This window comes from Myripristis murdjan, chromosome 15 (genome assembly GCF_902150065.1).
Source record: "Myripristis murdjan chromosome 15, fMyrMur1.1, whole genome shotgun sequence".
Classification (NCBI taxonomy): domain Eukaryota; kingdom Metazoa; phylum Chordata; class Actinopteri; order Holocentriformes; family Holocentridae; genus Myripristis; species Myripristis murdjan.
This window is the reverse complement of record NC_043994.1, coordinates 16,384,653-16,411,390: the sequence shown is the minus strand read 5'-3', so window position 1 is coordinate 16,411,390 and position 26,738 is coordinate 16,384,653. Positions and strand designations below refer to the sequence as shown.

General features: G+C 40.7%; 2 protein-coding genes across 2 annotated transcripts in view; one reads left to right on the top strand and one right to left on the bottom strand.

The window, feature by feature from the left end:
• Window positions 1-10,635, bottom strand: part of lrmda (leucine rich melanocyte differentiation associated) — a 202,906-nt gene extending 192,271 nt beyond the window's left edge. Inside the window, exons 1-3 of the mRNA XM_030071326.1 lie at window positions 10,551-10,635; window positions 10,347-10,464; window positions 9,645-9,745 (exon numbers count right to left, since the gene is read on the bottom strand). Coding sequence (XP_029927186.1) covers window positions 9,645-9,745; window positions 10,347-10,388 — 143 coding nt within the window. The 5' untranslated portion in view covers window positions 10,389-10,464; window positions 10,551-10,635. The remainder of the gene's footprint in view (window positions 1-9,644; window positions 9,746-10,346; window positions 10,465-10,550) is intronic.
• An 8,432-nt stretch (window positions 10,636-19,067) lies between these two features.
• On the top strand, window positions 19,068-22,034 carry znf503 (zinc finger protein 503). Its single transcript, XM_030069847.1, has 2 exons — window positions 19,068-19,559; window positions 19,941-22,034. The coding sequence occupies exons 1-2, from the start codon at window positions 19,305-19,307 to the stop codon at window positions 21,369-21,371; spliced, it is 1,686 nt and encodes a 561-aa protein (XP_029925707.1). The 5' UTR covers window positions 19,068-19,304; the 3' UTR covers window positions 21,372-22,034.
• The last annotated feature ends 4,704 nt before the right edge of the window (window positions 22,035-26,738 follow it).

Sequence of the window (26,738 nt, the reverse complement as noted above, 5' to 3'; positions counted from 1 at the left end):
CTGAAATGGAAACGGGAAATGGGTTACAGCTGTGCTGAGAATGTGGCACAGCTGTCCAGAGCCAGAGATGGTTTAAGCATTCAACAGGAGCACAGGAAAAAAAAAAAAAAAAGACTCACCCACGGAGGTTGGGTAGGGGCCTGAGACTGCAAAGCAAGCAAATCATATAGTCCACATGTAGTTTATCACTCCACGGGTGGCAAACCAAGGTTTAACATGACTCAAAACACAGGGGTTAAAGGGTTATTACACTGGGCATTCATTTTTTGCCAAGATGTAAGAGCAAATTCTTTTAATAATGATGAGGCCTTCAAGGAGTGCTCTTTCTAATAACAGGTTCCAACTGCATTTTTATGGTCATAGGATTTATTCATCTACTGACAACATTTATCACGCGGCCCTCTTAAAAAAAAATCAACCCCCAAAATTCAAAACATGGCAAAAACCACAATCATCCTCTAAAATCTTGGCATCAGTACACGCATGTATCTGTCTTCACTTTTCACCCCTGGGCCCTCTAGGAGAAAGTCTGGGAGATTGAAAGCCATGAAGCGACCAAAACTGCCTAGACCATACCAAAGGGAGCTCCTTTGTTCCTCTTCCAAAATGGGCTCCAAACTTTTTTTTTTTTTTTTCCATTTGGGACTCAGCCAAGGGAAGTAGAAGTATGGCTGCCCTTCTCCATGCTCTGTTCTAATATGTTCCATGCCTTCCAGTTGCTTACATCATCAATCTGAGAGATGGCTAAGTGTGATGGGGTGAACATAAACAGTGCTTGAGTTATGGGCTAAAGGAGACACAGGCTGTGTCTCAAACATAAGTTGGCGCCCTCTTCCCTTCGATCCTTCTTTTTTCTTGGATGGAAGAGTTTTCGTATGGAGAAGTCCTAATGCCTGGCGGGTATCCTAAATGACTCTGCATGTGTTCTGTGTTTTAAAATTAGTGCTGTGGAGAGAGAGAGGAGTGAAGAGAAGGAAGGCGCTTTGCAATATTGAAATTCAGCCTCAACATCAACTTCAAGCAGCAACTGTGTTATTGACGGCCGAACGCCAGTCCTAATCATCTCCTTTTTAATGCTCGCTTAAAAATGCACACCCTCATGTCAAAACCTGACTGCACATTAACTCTCCCAAAATCGTCTACTTACTAAACATGTCACTAATGAATTATACATCTGACTTTTTTCCTCTCCCATATTTACATGGTGTTTCGGCAGCGTTTGTGGGTTTGTTGTAAAGTATTTAATAAGTGTTTAAATATGTACGAGAGTCAAGATCTTAGCCAGAGCATGCACTGTACTGAGATGTTTACACAATATCAAAAGTCTCTGCTGTGCCTATCAAAATGAGTAAGACATATGGATGGTTTGTTTTTCACTTGCCAAAATAGAAAAGGGAGTATGTCCACTCGGGCCCATCAGGTTAAACCATAAAGATCCATCACTGGGTTTGCGCTCTGCTAAAACGCTAAGGAAACATATTGTAGATTTTAAGACCCTTTTTATTCAGCCAGACTGTGTACTAAAACTAATTGGATTTCTGTCAATGGAAAAAAATATATCCCTGGGACGGCTTTGAACTCAATAGCTCTGACTATCCAACTGCACATGAGGGAGTGGGACCTCGCCACATGCCAAGCACCAGGGAGGAAAATTAAATCGGTGGTCAACATAAAATATTAAAATAGCATGGTATCGAATTTTTGAAAAATGATGTCAGGGCTGCTCATTATGTCCAGTAAGGCAGTGAATTAAGCTATATTTAGTGGGTGATAATTGAAATCATAGCTGTAGTCATTACCACTGACAAGTTTCTAAATAATACCCAATAAATCCCTTCTTTGTAGCAGGGTCCCCATGACAGCTGGCAATGCTGAAAAATACAAAGTACAGAAACAGAATCTCTTTTCCTTTCGCTCTTTCTTTCTTTCTTTCCTCTCTCCCTTCCTCCCTGCCCGCTCAATCTCTCTCTCTCTCTCTCTCTCTCTCTCTCTGACTCTTTCTCTCTCAGAGCCAATAAAATGTCAGCTTTTATTCTCCTCCTCCAAAGTGTTGGCTAGATGTCAGCAGGCCCTTCTAAAGCTCTGCCACTGCAAGCTGAAGGCCTGTAAATCTCCATGTCAGTGGCACGCCATCCGTCTTGGGATATACAATAAAAATGTGACGCAGTCATAAAAGGAATGGCATCACTGCCCAGTATATATAATGTGAACAAAAGGAACATAAAGATGTTCCCTTACATTCACAATCCCAAACCACAAGATGGCCCTAGATTTGAGGGGCTGGGGGGGTCGGTGGAATCCTCTAGAAGGCTGATGGCAGCTCCTGACAGTGATTAACAGATGATTCCTCTGCCATCAGTGGGCTTTTGTTGTACTGTAACGCAGAGATAGAGATTTATGCTTTAGAGGTGAAAGGAGCTGTGCAGCTGAAAGCTGACTGACTGGCTGAGTGGAGGACTTACTCATATGTACAGCCACTTCCATTGAGAGGAGAAGCTGATAGAAACTGAAACATTCATTCTAGCCAGCTTATGCCCACATTTTGGTATGTGTGTTTCTAAATGGAGGCTCTGACATGGAAGTTTTATGGTGACAGTCGACATGCATCTTGACAAAAAAAACATAAACTAACTGGTCAGACCTACACAAACCATTAACAGCAAATTTAAGCTAAGACCTGGCCTTAGTGCATGTGTTTCATATTAGCTGAGATCCAATGGATGGAATTAAGAGGCACGATTCATCTGCATGTGATCTGTAAACATGATGTTTCCCTTCAGGCAAAATTCGGGCAAAATTAGATGAAGTAATTGATTTATTTCTGTCAAACAGTTCCTCTGAGCATTATTTTATTTGTTTGTTTGTTTGTTTCATGCCCTTACACTAAGAACATGCAATGATGAAAAATGTTTTCCATCAGATACTAGAGTGCCGCTATAGGCCTTACTGACTCCACACATACAGTAGTTGGCAGTGTTTTTACTGTCCTCTACAGACGGGAAACTGTGTGCAGCAATTGCTTAAAAGAAAATTCTGATATCACCTCAAATTGGAGAGATGGAGGAACAAGAAAACCCATCCATTAAGCATAACATCTACTCCATTTCCCTAAGCTCTCTGTCATCCCGCCACTTTCCCAGGAGCAGTCCATCACTTAAAAATACATGCCAAAGAAAATTAAAAGGGCTTTTTTTCCAATACCATGAAACCAATATGAAATAGCATAGTTCTTGGTATGAATATGTTATTTCCTGCCAAACCGTGTCTCTCTCATCTCTGGTTTAAATCTGTTAGGGCTGGAGGAGCTCTGTATCCTCCTTAATTCATGAGACACAGATCAGGTTATCCTAGAATATTAGCCTAAACAAGCCTGATAGATCAGATATGGAATATATTTCCTTAGCAGAACCAAGTGCACCACGGCTATTACCACACACACATACACACACACATACATATATATATACACACACACACACACGCAGACACTCAGACACTATACACTCCGAGTTAAGTGATTTGAGGACTTCATACTGCCAATGTTTCATATCCTCTCCTCCTGACACTTTATCTGCATACTGGCATCTCTGCAGATTGAACACTTAGGCAAGACAATGACAGGCTCTCTCCCCGTTGTCACTTCTCATTCTAGGACCAGTCTAATGCCTCTTACTGGGCTTCTGCCAATAACAGAGCCCCCCTCCTCTCACCATCAAACACCCAGAGTCTACCTAGCTGGGATAGAAAGGGAACACTTGATGTCTGTGACACTCATTTGTCAATTAGCAGGCCCCTTCCCGTGTTGACATACAGCAACTTGAAAGACAGAGCAGAGCCTGTGACGAATTAAGAGAGACAGATGAGTGAGGCATGAGCGGCGGAGTAATACTATAATGTGCTTTAGATATGAATATAAAACGACACAGCTGACAGGCCATACAAGGTTTTATTTCATTTCTCAGTGTACCAGGCCTCCCTACTTTGTCTTCTTTGTTCTCTTTTCATCAGACTACTTACATCTCATTTTGACAGCCGGGCGACATTTAGAGCACTTTCGTTTTAAAACGCGAGTTAGCATACTTGATTTGTCATTAAAATGCAAAACGGCTGCCATCACTAACATAGCCTGTGCATTTGCACACACACATTCACACACACACACACACACACACAGGTAGCCGAGGTTCATCTGCAATGCAAAAGTCCAATATGGACCCCGTTTTCCACAGCTTCAAGAGGATATTAATGGCAGGCTGAATTTCAGCTGAAAAGTCTAACCTTGGGAGTCCATCTGTTGTATAAAATTCTTCCTAATGTATCTGTGAATAATCTCAATGTTTCGCTTATCTTCTGGCAGCTGTGCCCACAATTAATTTCACAACTAAACAGTGCTGATCTACATGGTGAAATGGAAATGTTTTGCTTTTATTGTCACAAGATTTTTTTTTTTTTTTTTTTTTTTTTTCATTTTTAATCAGCAAGTTCTATATCAGAGAAATGGCAAAAACGGCATACAGGATTAATGCATTTAGGAAAAGCCAACACAATATATATTTCCTTATGGTTTTTGACACTGGAGTTCAGAAACCTAATTACATTTAACAAGGTCTAACTGTGGCAGCTGATCAGATATTAGTATAGACTACAGGGATTCTGAATATATTTCTGCTGAGGATCGTTGCCAATACACATGATATGGTGATGCTTTATTTAAAAATGCAGCAATGTATGCCATTCAATCACCACGACTGCCAACATAGTCCTTTTTAGACTGAGCAAATGAAGAGAGAAAGAAATCAGACAACTTTGTCGCCTTATCATCAACATTTTACAAATAGCTGTGCTACACCCACTATTGTGACAACAACCAGTTCAGTAACAGCAACAGTGAAGAGGCCAAGCGAACAAGCAGCAAGTTACATAGGCTACTGTGTGTAAATGCACTAAAGCCTATGGGAGCTTTCCATTCAGCACCTTAAGGCCGAAATGCCAGCAATACACAAAATGCTTATTTCATACGAGCCACACGGCACAATATAGCCTTGCCTCTGTTTTATTTTTCTAACCTTACTGCTGGCAGGAGGTGAAGAGCATAATGCAGCCGCATGACTCAGCCAAATAACAAATTCAAGCAAACAATGGCCAATTTTTTGACATGTCAGAAAACTATCAGCAGCCAACAACCCAGTCGAATCAGTTCAGAACAGTATCTCATACCTTCATGAGCTGCAAAATTATAACCTAACATTTTTTTTTTTTAAACTTATGATTTGGTCCCCATTTGAAAACAACAATTGGGAACTGCAACCCAGCCTTCAATAACATGGGTCAGAATTTAGCATAGTAAGTGTCCAGTCAAAAAAACATTTAACCTGTGATGTCTAGCTTCTCATTATCAGAATGTTTCACTGTCAAACCCCATCTTTGTTTGGTTTTTCACAGGACAACAATGGTGTTAAGGAGAGGGTCACATGATTACTACAACTTTTTCTCTCACATACTCATTGCTCACCACTGACCTGAAAAAATGTATTCTTCAATTTGGTGTCACCCAGAAAGACCCTCAAAAACCCTGTAGGCTACAAGATTAAATGTTATGAAAAAACATTGTATGTGTTTAAAGGCTCAACAAAAAGAGGGTAATTATCACTGGCACATTAATCATTGTCACTGATAGAGCATCCTGGAGCGTTATAAACCTTGATAATTAGCCTTAAGTTTTGATTACAGCAAAGCCTGAATGACTGATGAAAACAGATATTTCACAGTGGTTTTGAATAGGTCTGACAAGCATCGCTGCATGGGCAAGAGTCAGTACACTGTGGTGGAGTAGAGAATGGATGCGGTGAGGGTAACTAAGCAAAGACAGATCCAAGCCAGACTATCAAATGCCATTATCACTTCACAAACCTTGCCTTTGCCCAACTGTGATATGTTTATCCCAATGTCATTTGATATCTCAGGAGAAAGGTAGCGCTGTTCATACAATGTTAGCGTTCCTTTCATGACTCATAGACATGCGCGCTCCTCAAACCTCCTGTGTCCAATGTGATAGCATAGCCAATAATAGATGCAAGCACCTTCTTGACAACAGAGGGTGAACAGGACTGCAGTCACTGCAGGGGAATCATGTCAATACGGCGCAGCCCCACTCACCGCATCATGTACACACCTGACCTGAAACAAAGTGGACAACACAGTAATATCCAAGCCCGTCCTGCGACACAAATCTCACTGCGAGCCACACTCCTCAACACATTGATGAGACAGCCTGACACTGCCGCGCAGAGAGGGAGAGGTGTAGGTGTGACAGGCTGCTACCATAATTTCATCCTGACATTACCTGCCCAGCCACTCACGCTTACGCTCATGCAGACAGATATACAAACACTGAATGCACACACGCACACAAATACTCATTAAGACACATACGCAAAGATACAAACATATGCACACACATGCACACACAAACAAACAACACAGCATCGAGAGCTCAGTTAAAGGTGATGCAGCGCCACACTTTCTCAGTGTGACTCTTTGTCAGGTTGGTGGATGAGTGCTGTCAATAGAGCTGACAGAAATAAGCATATTAGCCACTACAAACTCTGGCAATGTCTCCCACTCCATTTGAGTAAAGCAGTGTGAAGGAGTGCATTGTACTGAAGGCAGTCCACACAGTTTCACTGAGATGTAACTCAGTTTACACTTGGTTTGCTCACGCTGACACTGGAACAGGGTCACAGTGTCAACACACGAATGTCTTGCCACTTTCAGATGTGCAGTTTGAAACGAGGCAACAAAACTTCAAGCAAGCCTATCCAGTCCACAAATACCATTTGGTGTAGGACACAAGCTTTGCCGGGCCTTACTTGATCTTTTATTTTGAAGTGCTTAGACGGGACGTCCCTTCATTAAGCTGTGTGACAGGGGCTTTTGTCCTTAAAGGGCATTCTTCTAAGGATCAGAACTACTGGGAGGGTGTGGCCTCATTGTAGCTAGTATTTACCACCATCACATGCTGAGTTTCTTATTGAATTTCACAGCTCTACTCACCCATAACCTCCCAACTTTGTCATATGAATCCCTACAGACTTAAACCACAGTTTAACATAGGTTGATGGATGTATTGGCACGGTGTGTGTGTGTGTGTGTGTGTGTGTGTTTGGGGAGGTAGAGGGTAGAGGGACAGGAATGCAGGTCAAAGCTAAAACTGTACAGCTTTAAATAGTAAAGGTATATGCAATCATCTTGTAATGGGAGTTATAAAGTCTAAAAAGACTCACTTGTTGTTGAAATCCACTTTAACACATGATATTTTCCAGTCTCTCAAAATACGGGACGTTTCAGAAGTCAGTGGGAGATGTATAAAACATGTTAAAAAATGTAAAGACGTATGGAGTTGCTTTAATGTTAACTTGATTAACAAAATTTTAATGTTAAATATTCAAACACGCTTTCTATATGAGAGGAAGGTGAAGCCTATGTAACACAACACATTTTCCACAAGCAAACCATTGATCAATAGCCCATTGATATGAGCCCCAAATGGTTCGACCACCACTTCATTACTTCTGCACTGCTTCTCTGCCCACACCGTCCTTTGAAGTCCAGTAATTATATCTGACATCTAAGATTCCCCGTTAACCAAATTGAAAATTAATAATGAATTAGTAATATATGGCTTATAAATATTTGATTCTGAACATCAAGTTCTTAATGTGACACGTTCAAGGGCGAGAAACATAATGCCAGCCTTGATCTCCCTGAAACCAACACACATAAGACTTGTTTCAGTCAGCTTTCATAAAGCAATCTGTAAGACATAACAGGCTTGCACATTCACTGGGGTAACTACAGGACAGCAACTGTCCAGTGAGGTATTCTGTAACATGCAAATGTAGCATACCTGTAGCTATGATCCACTGACATTTAGTCTGTGTAAGGAATAAGGAAATCCTGCATCACCTGTTTGGAGTGTAAATGACTAATAAACAGAGCTGTTTTCCAGTCATTATATTTGACAACCAGTTATGGGTAACTGGTCAAAAGTCAACAAGCTATCACACATAATACGATGCTGCTTTAATAACACGTCAAGACATGCACTCATTCACCTGACCATTATGTTTAGGGCTGGGTATCTCCACTGAGTTCCCAAATCAATACGATTCCAATTCAAAAGGTCCCAAATTGATTCAATTACCATTTGGGTTTGATTCTATATCGACTTGGTTAGAGATATTGCAGTTACAACACCAATTCTGCTTGGATAGGAAAGAAGGAACGCTGTAAACTGTAAAAGGAACCTGGGGCATAATTAAAAATATTAATGTTTACAATTAATAATTGACCCCACAGCAATTACTTTAATGTACTTTTTATTTAACATGACCAACACACTACAGCAGTCAACATAATGTAGTGTAACTCTACAGAATCTGAAAAAAAACAAAAACATTAAACAAAACAATAATCAGTTATGATGAAGATTGATTCCAGTGAAATTTTCGGTGAATATAACCCAGCCCTAACCATGTTTGAAACCAAGAATACAGCATAATGCCTTCAATAGATGAAAGAAAAAATGAATAAAATTGCAGTAGAGCAACATTAGCCCTCCATTTGCAGCGCTTCATTGAGAATATTAATGTCCTGATACATACACCTTTATGCAGGGCATACTGCAGCAGCGGTGGGATTTAGCCATTATTATTGTGACAGCATCTAGTGTAGAGCAAATCAATTAAAAAGATTAATCTACATCTCCAGCGCAGACAACTACCACAAGATGAAACTTTTTATGTTGTAAAAATGGTGCCTATTCAGAAGGCTTCATCGCCTGACAAGTCAAGAAAAGGGTTCAGAAACAAAAGCACCTCATCACTTCTCTTTTACTTGCAGATCAACTGTGCTAGCCCTGCTGTTCAAATGGCAGCCCTGTCTGAACTAGCTGCCACGAGGTGTTCCCTCATGTCCTGTCAGAGGAATCTTTTCTTCTATTTGCCCCTGAATTAGCACGTCACATTTATTGATCGTGCCTTTCATCCAGACCCAGCATGGCACCAGCCCAGCTCTTACACTCACTCAACTCTTTGATGTTCTGATGACACTCTGACCACCTATGGACAGATTGCACACATTCAACTGTACATGATGTAAAGATGCATCTGTCTGCCTGTAACAGCCAGGCCTCGAGAGGCAAACTTGAACCTGCATTGCCACGCTACAGGCTAAATTACTCTCGGTTTCATTAAGTGAAAACAGTACAGTGAATTTAAGGATTTCCAAGCACATAGCCACAAAACAAAGTAGAGCAATGCAATGTCTCCTTGGTACTTTGAGCAACAAGCATTTACTTTCCAAGTAAAACTGTCAAAAAATTGTTTATTTGGTGTCATAGTAACAAGTGCATTTGAAATTTGCACAGACGACTATTTTTTCTCCCAAACACCTTGCTACCAACACCAGGTTGTTTATCATTACAGCGAAAATACTTCAGAAAGCATGACCTGACCCAAGTTTAAATCTCTTGAGTTTTTACTTGTATAAGAGATTTATCACAGCGGCACCAAGCATGTGCCTCCAGGTAACTCTACAGCATGTTTTTTAGCGTATACATCGGTCATCACTTCCTGTCTCCTTACCTGAGCTGATTGAAGCTGAGATCTAGCCTTTTTGCAAACCGGCCGTATCTGTCTCCGAGGAAGGGAGGGATCTCCTTACAGTCATGTCCAATATAGGAGAGCTTAAAGAAAAGCAAAGAGGGGTTACTGTGTGCAAGACAGCAATAACGCCATAGCAAAGGATATAAGAATGGTTAAGAATAAGCCACCTCCAAGGCAATGGTGTGTTTTACTTGTGGCTACTGCTTTGACCTTTAATGTATACCATATAGTGCAGCAGTAACCACCAGAGTGAGGACATAAGCTGACAGCTGAAGTCAGGTGACATGACACACAACTGAAGGGAGATGTTGACCACTGAGTTGCATTATTCTTTTTCCTCTCACACATAATAGTTTATACTTTTCTTATTGAGTGAAATTAGACATTACTAGTAAACTACAGTCTCAGCATGCTACCCTAATCTACATGCATTTTATAACTGGCTAAGTGCTTGCAACAGGCACTCTGTGAGCCTGTAGGAGGAACTGCAGAACCCACTGAGAGCACTGACTGTAATGTGTCACATGACTTCAGTGATGACGGAGTAACACAAAACTTATGATTTCAGCGCCAGAAACTAAACTTTTGAAGGGCATTCCTTGGGAAACGTGTCACCCCAACAAACTGGAAGGATTTAAAAAAAAACCCAACCGCAGAAATAAAGGTTCAAACATAACTTACGTGCGTGCCATTCAATGCGACCAACGACTCGTTGCGTGCCATAACTTCACCGTTTCTTAATGCTGACAGCCCAGGGACTCCGTTTTTACACAAACTATCAGAGCTGAGAGCCACAGTCCTGCACACACACAAGAGACACAACTTCCGTAAACATTAAGCGGCGGCTGTTGATGAACTTTGGGAGTCTACTGGGACTGACTTTACCATTTCCGCGTCCTGCGCGCTCCGGATCAGCTGACGCGCACTGCGGAAACATGTGGACATGCTGTTTGTTAGTGAGGCAATCACAGTGCTGGCTGGCTGCTGATGCTAACACAGTGCCAGTAACAGGGATCCCTATGTGGAGGGATACAGTCAAGTGAGACCCTGTGTTTAGGTGAGGAACCTTGACATGTTAGAGGAAGCAGAAGATAATCAGCCTCACATCAATAGCAGAGGCAATAAGCACCTACCTGTTGCTGCCAGCCTTTTTTTTTTTTTTTTTTTTTTTATCTAAGTGGTTAAATGCCTACAAAAAATGAAATAAATGAATTAATAATCATCATCATTAATCATTAATTAATTAAGAAAACACATTTCACATGTTTGTTTTATTGTGGCTCCATTAGTTTTAGTATTAGTTTTTGCTACCTTTGACCCCAGACCCATCTAGTCCAGTGACTCAGCATCGGCTGACAGTTGTTTTTCCAAATGAACAGAGACTCATAACCTGGACACAAACAATTTTACTGATTGGCACATAGTAGGCATTATTACAAGTTATTATATAGGTAATAATGTTTAAAGTGTAAGCCCAGACATAAAGAGAGGTGAAACTAGGCACTGTATGTATCTGGACATGCTAAACATGTTTGCCTCTAGGACCCATGGTAAATGTGGGGATTTTGTGGACAATTAAAAAAAAAAAAAAAGTGTTGTCCTCAAGAACCTGGGCAGAGTGACGTATAATTTGGTGAGTTTATTACTTGGATAAGCCTTTACTTGGTTTGTACAGTGCTAAGGAATCACTCCAAAATTGCCATGTTATTAGCCTATCCATTTGATTTTTAATTTCCACAAAAGTTCAGCTGGCTGTAAATTTATGGCATAGTAATTAATCCACTTGAAGTTACAGGGTCATCAGAAACATAATTTCACTGATATCTACCTGGCCACATGTTGATGTGGCATGTGGAGCTTTGAAGAAACTGCAACCATTTGTGTGTCTGTTGTGTTGAGATAAAAACAAAGACTCTGTTACCACAGTATCTTGCAGGTCGATGTAAGAAGAGTGCATTTTGTCATGTTGGAATAACCTGCTCATTCCTGCTGGCAGCTACAACACAGTACAATACAGCAAGTATAATGATGTGTTTGTTTGCTTTTATTTGCCTTTATTTGTTTATTTATTTGCCCTTTTGAGGCAAAGGGACAGTAGCAGCATTCTTACAGAGAGGATAAAGCCTAGAGATGATAAGCAGTGGCACAGTCCTAAAACAGTGACATGAATGAAATAAATATATTTGACTTAGCCCTATACAACTGCCTTAAACATGAGAGGACCAACTGAGTTTCAAGTCTATCTGCAGGTTGTTGTATACAGAGGCTTTATGAGACCATTCCTATATGTTAGTGTAGCCAACATATCTGCTAGTTTTGCTCTAAGTAGTACCTTGTCATCTGTGATGTGGGAAATATATATTTCATAATATTTCATTAGTCGTAAGGCAAAACTTTAGACCAAATATCCTCTGATACACACCACATAAACCAAACTCGTAGGGATGGATCAGTTTTTGAGGTGGGTCTACTCTGTATGGGACCGGGTTTTGCTTTGAGCTCTTTAAAATTTGGAAGTCTTGTGATTGTTACCGCCATATGGAATAAGACCTGGGCACATATTCTAATAACCCCAACAGTTTTAGTTTCCATGTCTTGATGAAATAGTCTAAAATAAAATAATATGTGCAGTTATCTGCCATGCGGTAAACTGACAGCTTGTCCTAAATGTGGAAGCAGGGCAAAATCTCTCCAGTTATCCACATACTAAGAACAGGGTCCAGGACTGCTGGCTCCCAGTTCTGCCAGAGGCTGTGTAAATCTGAATCAAGGGGTGCTTTTGGGTATCTTGTGTATCCCCAGATATTTTCCTTCTCCCCTTATCCGATGGACGGAAAAAGTGGTCCAAATAATTTAGGAAATACTAGCGAATAGGCAACAGACAGGCTAATCACAAGCATATCACTTACACTGACGTGTTGTTTCTGCTGGTAAACTTTATCTACACTGGTGACATAACTGAACCAGGCTGCCTGGGCTGTTTTAGAGTGTCTTTTTTTAATGATTCTGTGTCTCCCAACCAACCACCAGCCATGCAAAATCTGGCTCTGCTGATGGCTTTAGATGACCACAACATTTACAGGTCCTAATGAAGGGTTATGTATCTCCAAATTACTGACTATATAGATTACTGGGTGGGCTGCAATGAAACTGAGTTATTATTTAAAGTGATTGTATAGGGTCCAGTGGCCCATACACTGCTGGTCGAAATCATATCACATATATTTTACTTAGCTATGAGGACATTTTTGGACAATGCCAGCAACAAAGCAAGCTAATGGTTACCATGTTGCACAGCAACTGACCACTGGGGAAAGTATGCAAATTGGAACGTTCAGCATGATAATGTTTGCATTTTCTATTGATTTTGTTAGATTGAGTGTATTACAATGCTGCATATTTGGACACATGGTTATGCAAGTCAACATACTGCAAATGCATATTTTTGACAGATTGACCCTGTTCGTTGCTGCATGGATTATGCAAGTAAGCAACATAAATATTGGTATTTCCAGGCTCTGAATGAGAGAGGTCTACCATCTGACCCATGGCCAAAAGCACAGAAATGTGGTGGGTAGTAAATCTTTTAATTAGTGTTAGATTAATTGTTTTCCTTTAATGTTGATCCAAAGACTTTTTTTTTTTTTTTTTTTTTTTTTTGCTTTGTGCAGCTTTCCTCCCATACCCAAACTCAGGGTCAGCAGTGGACTCTGTTGAATTTACAAAAAGATTTAGTTTGTTCTGTTGTCGACTCAAATGTAATCAAACTCTTTGCAGCTCAGTGTACATGTACACTATGTATTTTTCATTGGCACCTGATCACAAGTTTGGCTGTGTCAATCAAATGATAATAAAAACATCCTAAAATGGGCTGTGTGGGGTTCTAATAATTTTATCTTGAATTGTGATAGATTAGGTATCGGGCCTTTAAAAATAATTCACAATTTGTCTGTTTCTTGAATTGGATATGCCTATTGGCTTCTGGAACAGTTGTAAAAACACACCTCCTGTTAGAGTTACCCAGTCATTTTCCAGTTGCAGGGTCCAGGAATACCCAAGTGTCCCTGAAGCAGTCCCAGAGGGTCCACAGCAAAATGATATAAACCTTAATTTCCCTTTTATTTTAATCAACAGAAAACATGAATAATAGGGAAAGTGTATGCAGACAACTAATCGGTTAAGAAGTTTCACTCTCCCTATACATTGTAGTGTTGTGAAATGTTGTGACAATTAACTGCAACTGCATAAAAAATCTGAGCTAATAATAAAACCCAGAGTGTCAGGTCTGTAAATGCATCACGATTTCCATGCCTCTCATGTTGTTGGCCATCACAACTTTGAAATCCATTTATAGGCTGTTGCCTAATTTATTGAAATGACTGAAAAGATGGGAAAATATTATTATTGGCTAATATACAAAGAGTTGGACATGCTGCATATCACCAAACAAACCCTCCTGAATGCATAGAGGTTAGAGGTATCATTGGTCCAAGTTAGGGCTGGGTGATATATCCATGCCATATCAATATCATGGCGTAAAACTCGATATCACCTGGGATTTTAGATATTGTAATATAATCATATGGCATAGGTGTTGTCTTTTCCTGATTTTTAAGGTCGCATTACAAGTTTCATTACATACAAGTTTCTTACCTTAGTAGACTGTTGTAACTGTTTTACTATATGCCTCTACCTGCTTGGTCAGCATATGCATATTACTAATGATTGTTTATCAAAATGCTGTTGTGTAAATATTTTGCAAAAACACATCTAGTCATCCCCACAATAGCATCACAATATTGATATCAAGGTATTCGGTCAAAAATATTGTGATATTTGTCCATACCGCCAAGCCCTGTAGTTCAAGAGGTTCAAATGGGATTATTCATGTGTTGATTTGTTTGTTTGTGATTATAAAATCATCCAAGGCGGGGTTCCACAGGCTAAACCCTAAGCTAAATGCCACTGTAGCTTAGCAGTGTGCAGGTTTTGACTCGGAGCCCATGCTACAGCAGCTCACTCCACTGATGAGCTGCTGCCTCTCCGGCTGAAGGTGTGCTCCAAGTGAAATGAGCTACTGCAGCGGGAAACCTGCATTCTTTTAGGTCACAAAGGCACCTGGCTGAGAACCACTAAGGCCTGTATCTATTCTGGTGTCCACAACACGAGAAAGTTTGGGAACCCCAGGCCGAGCCTATCCCTCTGCTCTGCCTCAGTGGCTGCAGCGTGACGTCACGTGGGACCTCCCATACACGGAAAAGCTTTCGTCTCTCCCCGCTGCCTGCCCGGAGTGAGAGCGTCTGCATGGCTCCCACTTTCTACTGTGTGTCTTGCGGTGCTCCACTGTTTCACATTTGACAGAATGTAAGGGGTGGTCTGTGTGTGCAATGCATATCAACTTTATTTTAGACAAAAAGGACTACGTTTATACAGTGTCACTGTTTTTTTCTGTGTTTTTTATTTTAATTATGATTTATTTTTATTTTTTTTGTTTTTTACCTCTGACGGTTTACATCGGGGCTTAGTATGATTTCAGGTAATGTCGTATCACGGACTTTCCTGTAAACCTATCCTTCCTTCTTGGAGTTTTGGAAAAATCCTTTTCTACTTCGTGCATGTCTTTTAATGGTTGTCTATTTAGTAGGCTGCTCGTACAATACCTTATCTTTTCTTATTGGGGATTTATGCGCCATGGAGAAAAGTATGAGGCAGCTTATATATGGGTTAAATCTTGTCTCAGAATAATTAATGGAGGGGGAAAGGGGTTGAGGGGAAAAAAGTAACAACTTAATAAGATTGTGAATTGCTCCAAAATAGACAGGGCGGTAGAACGTTTTAGATTTTAATTCTGAATATATGCAACACTTTAAGGTGTATAATTAGGCGGGTTGTTAAATTAGGCCAGTGTAATTAAATATTCATTATAAATCAATCAGAACATTTAATTTAGCACTTTTACTATTCAACTCAATAAAGGCAATATAGAGTCGGCCCAGGCTGAGCATGGCTCACAGTGAACATGGAAGTCCAACGCACTTTCTCCCGAGATGTAAATAATTATATTTGCATGTAGAGAGTTATTCATAAACATGTCACTATTATGAAATATATGCGGATATTAAAACTTTCTGTTTAAATATCATGAATTATGGTCGCAAAAATGTGTTCCCATTTAAGGGTAATGTCGAGTATTTGGTGTCTGGTGCAGAAGCCCATTCGTCATACGGACAATAAAGAGGGTTTTCGCCTGACAGTGAAAATTTATGGTTGCCCTTCTTTGCCCTAATAACTCACATATTGTGTCATGGACTGACAGCCCTTGCAGAAAACAGCAAGCCTGTTATCAATCACACATCTTTGCATATTGTGAAACGTCCCCCCCGTTCTGCCAGACAAAACACTGAGGAAAACACTTGAAGGAATGGAGATCCGCTCATTTGGACTTTGCTTTTTTCCTCCTTTACAAAGTCAGACATGACAGTGAACAGGATTACTGGCCCATTATTGGGCTATTGTTTATTTATTATTTTAGGTGATTTCTCTGTTGTGACATAGCATTTGGGAGACAGAAAAATCAGAATATGTTTTTCATTCACACAAAGCTGCAGCCTGTAGTCTACTGCAGACCCATGCAGGCCTATGGGCTAAATCTTTTTTTTTTTTTTTTTTTTCCCCAAACTCTTGGCCGCAAAACTGCTTCTTTGTCTAAGTATTGGTAAGTATTATCTCATAAATATATAGGCCAGATTAAAAAAAAATAAAATCACAATGGAGTTGTTGATTTTTATTTATTGAATTTATCAGGTTAAGCTTTCATCACATGTTGTTTTATGATTATGCTTATGAGCTAGATTATTAACTCGATTAGAAAAAACAAAAACACTATATATTCTTTTTTTCTGTGTATCCCCCAAAACCTATTTTGCCCTCTGTGACTGTCCACTCCAGGTTTTCTTGCTCTCCAAGATGACCTGTCAAGCAGATTACCACAGAATGAGATTAATGGCGGAGGCGGGTTGCAATAATAATCGTTTTGTTTGATGTGACAACTTTGATAGGCGTTGATTTACTTACAAACTGATAGGCTTTTAATTGAGCGCCTCCATCCCGATTGAGATGAAAGGAAAACCGCATTGAAAAGCTGCCCGATTGCCCTGGAGCCTCAATACTGATTAGCCATCTCAGCGGTGAATAGTTCAAGGCATTTTAAACTTCTTTTCTCAACGGCCTGACAGACCATTTCTCTTCTTTTCTTTCCCTCACTCCGCTTTTGTACCTCTTAAAGAAAATAAATCATTTTCATTGTATGTAAATAAAATCGAGCTGACATCAATATAAAATGTCTGGATTTCTTTTTTGTTCCCTGTCTTTGTTATTCTTGTTGCGGATGACAATGTGCCCGAGACAGATGACAGGTTTTAACTGCACAATAGCAGATCGACAACGTTGTGCTAAAATGGACAGGGCTCTGTTTTGAGAAGCCGTGATGTTTCACCAGGCTGTTGTTTATTTATTTATTTATTGTTTGTTTGTTTGTTGTTTGTTTTTTAATTAGAAGCCTATCTGTAACTGCAGACTGATTGGACTTTTGTTAATTATCCACTGAAAAAAATAATAAAAAATATTGCAATTTACTTAAATATAAAATGCCTATTTGTCTATTTTCATTTCTTTCTATCCATTTGGAGAGGTTTGATATTTTATTTTGAATGATAGCTTCCTCTTTAAGATCACGTTTAAAAGTACAAGATTAACAATTGTAGGTTTTTTTTTTAAATGGTAGGCATAAATTATTTTGTGCCTCCGGTGTTTTACCCAAGGCCTCTTGTTAATAAACATAATCGGCAGATTAATAGCATGAGCACTAAATAACAGAAAGTGCCTAACAGCAAGGAGTGAAAATGACTCGCTGTAAGTTATTACAGTTTCATCGTGAGTCTCATGCCACTTCCGACGGGCTTGATGAGCAACTGGAAAAGTTTAGAAAGTTTGTTCCGAAAGCCGAAAGAATGGAGATTTTCCCCGGGGATTTCAGTGCGGTTAGTTAAGTCCTCTTTATGATCCTTTGGTTTCTTTTTCCCAGCACTGAGTGGAGGTCGGCTATTGTCGATGCATTTACAAATTAAATCTTAACTCGAGAATGATTTATTTCCCCTCAAATTAGGTGTCTCTTCCAGAATGCCTCTCTTCCCATTTGTCCTTTCCCCCAGTCACACTGGCATGTAATCAGCTACAATAGCTGACATAAATCAAGCGCTGGATTGACAGCGTCTGACAAATAACTGATTGATTGCGGTGGAGCAGAATTGACACTTGACGGAGGGGTGGAGATAGAAATAGAAGGGCGGTGTATATTATACTGAAAACATGTGACATTCACATCCCTCCATCACTACATTGGTCTGTTCCTGTCAACGCTTGTCTGTTTGGGGAATTCAAGCTGAAGTGGTTGATCTTATGTTTGCCAGTGGGAAAAGTCCCTGTGGTGCTCGTGCGTAATGCGTGCGTAATTTGTGCGTCTCGCAGGTTACAGATCCCAGACGAATTCCAGATTAATCACCTTTTGGTTAACCAAAGCGTTCCGGGTTATCTGAGATAAACATAGTCCATAAAAGTATGATCTTTAATAGGATAATAACAAGTGATATGGTGGTAACTGAAAACGGTCGGGAGGTTCTGGCCTCCGGTCATAAAGCAACCTTACCAAATGATAAACTAAACAACAAAAATCAGAAATAATTCCAGAAAGTAATAATAATGATATTAGCATAAGTGTTTGTGAGCCCCTTGGAATGCTGCATATCAATTAAGCTACTAAAGTTTAATTCTTACTAAGAGGACAGGCCTACTAACCTATATTTTCTTATTATATCAGGCTCAAAACGTGAGTAAACTCTAATGCCATAGGTGGTTAAAGTGAGTGCAAATAGCTTTTGCCCGCCTTATAATAGCGTAAAATAATAATAATAATAATAATAATAATAATACAATAACACAAAACCTCGGCCATAGTCTTACATAGTCACAGTCAGTTTAATTGTGGATTCTGGCAAAATATAGTTAAATACATCTGTTTTCCACGATGTGAACAGTGGAAGGTTATCTCAAATATATTACAGGACTGACATACATTTTGCATTTTGCATGCAGACGTGTAGGCATTAGAGCCCGCAGCTCAGCATCTAAAATAGTGCAAGCGTTCACGGCAACCACAATATTTAGGTCTATCTCCTCCCCCGAGCTGTCAAAATAGAGGAGCTTACAAAGAGGAGAACGTCACATCCCCTTGACCCTCCAATCACCTCAGGGTCCCATTTGATTGGAAGGCGGCAAAGGCTTTAATCTCGGACTAATTCAGCTGCTTTTGAAGTGAAAATTTCTACCAGTTCGTACTTCGGGAGTACAGAGCGCGGACCTGCAGACAGACGCACACAAGGCGCAGCGCTCATGGTGCAAGACGCAGCCACGGATCTGCGATAACCTCGCACTCTCCTTCCAACTGCCGCGCCTTGCTGCTTTACTACCCGGATTACTCACTATTTAACCATTTTTACGCTTTTTTGAGAGGTTCGATGCTTTTTTTACATTCTTAATGAATCTGACGAAAGCATCTCCGTTTAATTTCCTGAGAATTGGGACATGATCACATCGCCCTCGGCGTCTGCCCTGAAAAATAGTGATATTTGTGTCGCCTGGGAAAGCAACGGTTCTCGGAATAGCAGCTCAACGAGCATCAACAAGCCTTTTCTCCACTCCTCACCCCCATCTGATCCACAACGGCAAGCAAACCGACTTCCCATCAAGGTTTTGAAAATGCTTACCGCACGATCGGGACACATTTTGCACCCGGAGTACCTGCAGCCTTTGCCTTCTACCCCGGTTAGCCCTATCGAGGTAAGGAAAACATTAAAATATATAAATTCGAAGAGTTAGCATACGCTGTTTATAGGATTTACGCGTGACAACATTTTAGAGATATTGTCTTAAAATCTATACCGTGTCGTGGCAAACCACACGGCATAATTCTAATATTTACATTTCCAAAGTGTATGAAGCACCTTAATGAGCTATTTGTTGTAAAATAATAGTCGATGGGGTAGTTTGTTCGTGGTTGAGTAGTGCGTAATTACTACACAATCCGCGGAACACTTGCTTGGAAATAGCAGGTAATATAATGTTTGTCTTTAATTCCAACTAGATATTTTGTGATGGTAAATAAAAGTCGCCGATGAGCGTTTTTGACAGAATTTATCAACCGATATTTCTTTTCTGCAGCTAGATGCCAAGAAAAGTCCGTTGGCACTGCTGGCGCAGACCTGCTCTCAGATCGGCAAGCCGGACCCACCGCCCTCTTCCAAATTATCCTCCGTAACACCTAATGGATCTAGTGACAAGGAATCTAAATCCGGTCCTTTGAAATTGAGTGACATCGGTGTGGATGACAAATCTAGCTTCAAACCCTATTCTAAACCTTCAGATAAGAAGGACTCGTCTTCGGGCGTCTCAGGCGGAGAGAAGTCTGGTTTCCGAGTGCCGAGCGCCACCTGCCAGCCGTTTACGCCGCGGACAGGCAGCCCCAACTCCAGCACTTCTGCCTCCCCCATGCCATCAGAGGGTAAATGTGGGGAAAGGGATGAAAAGAAAGAATCTGATTGTAATAAAAATGGCACGACGGACGGGTCTGGCACCACTAGCCACAGCAGGATAAGCGTGAGTTGTGGTGGAATTAATGTAGAGGTTAACCAGCACCAGGAGACGACGCCTGGCTCTAAAACCACCTCCTCCTCGGAGTCCTCATCTGTAACTTCTGTATCCTCCGCATCCGTTCTGGGGTCAGGACTTGTGGCACCGGTTTCTCCTTATAAACCGGGACAGACAGTTTTCCCTTTGCCTCCTGCAGGTATGACCTACCCGGGTAGTTTGGCTGGGGCCTATGCTGGTTATCCTCAACACTTCCTGCCCCACGGAGGGAGCCTAGTTAACGCACAGCTGGCTAGCTCGCTGGGCTGCAGCAAGGCAGGATCCAGCCCTTTGGCTGGGGCTTCCCCACCGTCCATCATGTCAGCCAGCCTATGTAGAGACCCTTACTGCCTCAGTTACCATTGTGCCAGTCACTTAGCGGGCGCAGCCAGTGCCTCCTGTACGCACGACTCTGCAGCTGCAGCGGCCGCTAACGCCCTCAAGTCCGGCTACCCACTTATGTACCCAACACACCCCTTACACGGCGTTCATTCCTCGGCGCCGTCATTTAGTGGACACCCGCTGTACCCATATGGTTTCATGCTCCCCAACGACCCACTCCCCCATGTTTGTAATTGGGTGTCGGCAAACGGACCGTGCGACAAACGTTTCTCCACCTCAGAAGAGCTCCTGAATCACCTGAGGACGCATACTGCTTTCACTGGGGCCGAGAAGTTGATATCTGGTTATCCTGGGTCTTCATCATTAGCCAGCGCTGCAGCAGCGGCCATGGCATGCCATATGCATATGCCACCGTCAGGAACCCCTGGGAGCCCCGGGACTTTGGCCCTGAGGAGCCCGCATCACGCGTTAGGACTCAGCAGCCGCTACCATCCGTACTCGAAAAGCCCCCTGCCAACTCCCGGTGCCCCTGTTCCTGTCCCGGCAGCCACCGGCCCTTACTACTCTCCTTATGCACTGTACGGCCAGAGACTGACCACAGCATCAGCGCTTGGATACCAGTGAGAAAAGAAAAAAAAAGACTTTGAAAAGTTTATAATACTAAGAATGCAAATATAAAGACTTTTATATTAACAGCGCTCCACTTATGGACGGGATCCGTGGACTCAACTGTATTTATTTATATGTCGGCTTAAAAGCAGACGATAATAGCTGCAAATGGAAAATATTTGAGCAACTCAAAAGTGCATTATGTTGAAACTGAATTCTATAGGTAAAGTGAAAACACACATGTTAGAGTACTAATAAACTAGGGGTCTTCATTTCAATGTTAATTTGAAATTGCTATGATTGTATTTGTTCTTATTTAATGTCTCATTGAGAAGAAAATAATTTACATGCATGTTTGTTTCTTAAATTCCAAATTGTCCACATTTTAAATTGCCGTTATTTTTCAGGTGTATACCATGGAAAGAGAACTGGTATTTTTTTGTATGTATTCTGGAAAAAAATAAGAAACAATTCTGTTCCATATTTCCGTGTGCCTCATTTTATGAATTATCAGTAAGCAGCATTCACCGTAGATTGATTTAATTTCTTGTTACACCTACAGTTTAAGAAACTGGCCTATTAATAAGGCTGACAGATTAAGATAACCCTTTCGATCATTTCCGAGCCCATATATACCTTTTATGAAGGCTGCCATAGCATATTTATGGAAACATTTTATTGCCAGGGGGTAATTTTGGTAATTTTATTAACATAAATTTAAAAAAATGTCTTTCTTTCTTTCTTTCTTTCTTTCTTTCTTTCTTTCTTTCTTTCTTTCTTTCTTTCTTTCATCGCTTATGCCAATACAATTGAGAAGCTTTAAACATTAATTTTAATCAGATCACACATGTAAAGTTTGAATTAAATGCAACGTGAATGAGAGGGGGGATTGGAGTGTGTGTGTGTGTGTGTGTGTGTGTGTGTGTGTGTGTGTGTGTGTGTGTGTGTGAAGCTGTATAGGCTTTGTGAATTGAATTTTGAGTAAAACAAGTTGCAGTTTGCTGGTGGCTGAAGCTTGGTATTTTGTCGGAGCAGGCTGATTTTTGAGCAAATTCTCCTTAAAAAAAAAAATAAAAAAAGCAACACAGAAAAAATGTTGGGTTTACTGTTCTTCTGTATGTAATCATAAACACAAATTGTATTTTAAATTACTAAATTAAAATCCCAACAAAGACAGTTTAATTTAGGCTACGTAAGTTTGAAATTACAATGGAAAGTCACACATTAAATTATTTATAATTTGCTGTAGGTTTAATGCTGTGCAGATTTTACATCCTCGACGAGGCTGTGTTTTTTGACAATCACATTTCTGATAATCTTAATGGTTCAAAAGAAGGTCCTGTTACACTTTACTGTAATATCTATGCAGGCGACAATTCAGTGTATTTTTATCGTGTAGTTTATTTCGACTGGGCAACAAATAATAGGGGCGTGTATGAAGATAATCAAAATTTTAATTTGACAGTCTTATCCACTAATCGTGCCAGTGTGTACAACACTACAATTTATTGTTCTGTATTTAAAAAAAAAAAAATCTATGCAGCGTTGAGGAATTTACTTTTTTTTTTTTTTTTTTTTGCATGATATTAACACTCACAGCTCGTGGTGGTTTATGCAAGAGGTTTTGAAATGACCAACACAGACTGCAGGCCTTTGGGCTTCCGTGGCACAATTTGTAAAATCTTCAATTCGAAAAATAATAATAATAGGCTAATAATAATTTAAAAAAAAAATAAATAAATCATCAAACGCAACCTTGGCGCAAATTTTAATAATTAATTTTCATCCGCCAAAAACCCGGCAGTGCAAGGAAGGCAGGTCTCCCTTAACAGTTCCAACGGGTTGAGTATTGCTTACAGATGTCAATGTACTGATACAGCTATACTGTCTTTTAATCCATGCAAAGCGTTGAAATGATGGTACAGCTAATTGAGACATATAATCTATGGCAGTGGACTGTCCTTTAGTGTGTGGCTTCATTTCTACATGCATGGCAATAAGAAGGGTGACATGTCGCACATTTCTTTGTTATCAGTCCTCAACACCCTGGTTTATTCTGCAACTGTTGTGGCTTTTTCAACTTGGAAACTTCACATGTCTTTCAGTTCTGAAGGCTCTGGACAAACTGTTAAGCCAGCTCTGTTCGGCTTGTTATTTTTTTATTATTCAGAAAACCTTCTCAGCTACACTGTCCCTTGTCTGTCGCGCAGCAGTTAGTCAAAAGAAACAAACTCCTCTCATAGTGTGTGTCTGTCTTAGGGCCCACACGCGTCCTAAACTGATGTAATGACGGTGAAAGGGAGCAATTTCCATTTTTACCCACATCATGGTGGCTGTGCTCGGAGGTCCCCGGTGGAAGGCAATTTATCATGTGCCCCTCCCCCTGGCCCTGTCACTGCAGGAACAGGCAGGCACATGTGTGCATGAATTACCAACCCTCCCACCTACCCAGCCCTCCCCTCTCTGACTCTCAGCATGGAGATTTGACACAGAGAAAAGAGTACATGAGGAATATATATTCAAGACATATCAAGACCTAAAAGTGCTTTTGCGTGCAAGGGACCTTTTCCTGAACAAGGAATCAATACGAATATAGCACAAACAGCAGCACACTGGTGAATTTCTATAATTTGGCTGATAAAATAATACTAATAAAAGTTGAAAATATTGCAGGGAAATCGAGCAGATGCTGGTGATCGTTACAAAGCTGTGTAAAGTGATTTTACGGAGTTAAACAGTGACCTTAATAAGCAACAGAATACTCTGTGAGGGTCTTACAAGATTGCCGAGGTCAATGAGATGAAGTTTAAGTGAGGTTTAGTCCTTAATCTGTCCCAGTAAACATTAACAGTGTCAAGCCAAGGGCAGCTTTAACATGGGATCAGAGCCTTACCACAAGAAAGTCTGTGTCCAAATCTGCATTTGTAAACACTGCATAGTGAGAGGGGAGAGGCAACGGCTTTGTTGTGCAACTTTGAAGTTTTAGAGAGCTGCCACTTTACAGACACAGTGTGAAGAGGCTGTAAGTGGTGGTGCTGTGCTGCTATACTGTAGGTAATGTTTCACAGAAGACATCACAAAGTTGGCCATGTTTTCTTAAGATTACAAAGAGAATTTTTTCTACGCGTTAATGAAGGCAGCTTCTCAATCCACTGTTGTTTGCCTCAGTTATGATCCAGCCTTTCCCGCCGAATTGGTTTTACACCCGGATCATTTCGAGTAACACACGTTCATGCAAGCCTGCTAAGCTACAATCAAATCATTGAGTGAGCCGTGCAAATTCACAGCACAGAAGCAATGCAAAAGCACCACTCTTTTGACATGCCTCGTATCTGCTTTGCTTCTTAAGTTCTCTGGTCAAGATCTAGCAGCCATTTTAGATTCTTGGGATATTTATGCATCCTCGGAGAGACACTGCAGGAAACCTGGCAGGACATCTGGCAACGGGGGAGCCCAGGACGTGACTCACACACCTAACCCCATATTCAACCCTACTGAATTACCACCACTAAAGCTGTCATTAGTGGGTGTGTGGCACAATATAAAGACATGCCGTCGTCTGCAGTGGCAAGCCTATAGTTTGGGTAACAGCTGTGTCAATAAGGGGAAGCTGCTATAATGTTCAACCCCATGCCAGACATAAGTCAAAGAACAATTATTATCTTTTATGTAGGTATAGTTGGCTTTATCAGGCTGAGATGATAATATAAAAAGCAGACCTATCAATAACTGCTTTGTTTTCAGTGTTCATTTTCAGTTTAGCTCTTGCTTTGCGCTACATGTGCTTAACACTTTTTGATTCTGACTTTAAAAGCACCACTATCACCTTGAACAAGTACAACAACTATTTTTCGGATACATCATCATGACACATATCTGTAATAACTACTTTTTTGTAGCTTTGGGGAGGTTCTTGTGAGTGTTTGTGTTCCTCCATCATCTTGGTATGGAGTATCTTACATGTACCAGTATCTCAGTTATGCCTTCGTGCTGCCGTTGTACTAAAAGGTGTCATGTTAGCTAAAACACCTAGCTGCCATTATCTCAGTGGGAGATTTATGGTGATATGGGCTGTTGAGATGTCCACAGCTTTGTGATTGTAGTAATGAAGCCATAAAGTGAACAGCATGAAACAAAGCAGGGGCTCAGTGGTCGTAAACAGATCCACTGCTTCAGGCAAATGACATTATCACCCAGCGATACTAAATCTGCCTATTATCCTGGAGATTAAAAAAATCAACATTGTCATTGGTCACACGTCATATCCATCAAAGCTAAAGCACCCCATTCTGACAGACTGATCCTCGAATGCACTCCCCAACTGAGAACTGTAATAGAGGTAATTTCGTTTTCAAAATCTGTGCCAAGGCAGACAGGAATCCCTCCCAGCTCTTCTACATGTGGTTTCTCTCCTCATTGATTTACAAATGTAAAGTGCTCATCCAGGTGATGTGAGGGAAGTGAAATGGCAGTGTTGATCTATCTATGCCACTCAAATCTCTAACCAGTGAGACACTTTCTTGTGCTTAGACAGCCTAATTGAGGTCATTTCTGTCTGCTTTGGGATCTACGGTGCGCTGGGGTGTTTTAGCGTTCAGATAATTTGCCCATTTTCTGATTCTGTCAAAGAATATTTTATGGAAATGCACCCTTATTCCAGGCACCTTAATGGAGTATGTTGGAGTAGTATGCAGCCTGATGAGGTTGTTGTCTGTCACTGATAAATGTAAATAGCGGAGAAAATGTCAGGGATGGGCTTGGCTCAAAAGGGCTTTTTGCCTTCATTTAAAATCACCACTGCCTCAACACTGTATCTTGAGGGCATTACACCACACAATCACAAGGTTATCCTAATTGTTTGAAGCTGCGTGGATATAATGTCAAGCAGCTTGCAGCATGTGTCTTGGTGTGTAGCACTGGACTATCAAACACAGAGTCATCCCGGTTAATTTGAGAACACGGCATTACTTTCCAAGCTTTTTTGACAGGTTGAGGTTTCACTCCACCACATAATTGCTGTCTTCTGCTGTTCTCTCCTTTCTATGAGTGAATCCTGATGGTGTGTCACTGGCCTTACATGATGTCATTTCCATGGGTGTGGGCCACAAGTTACCATGACTCACGTGCTTAGTAAACTCATATGAAATCCAGGGGCCTCATTTATCAACTGTCCTCAAAGTTTTGCGCGTACATGATGAGTTTGCACGTTTCTTTCACAGAAAGTGATTCATAAATGTGTACATATGCATTACAGTGTTAGTAAAATTATTCTTGTTCCTGACCATGTATTTCATTGCGGGAAAGGCAACAGCACGCATGAGCAGATATGATGAAAATTTTGAATTGACAGTACAAATTAATTGTTAAGCACATATCATTAAT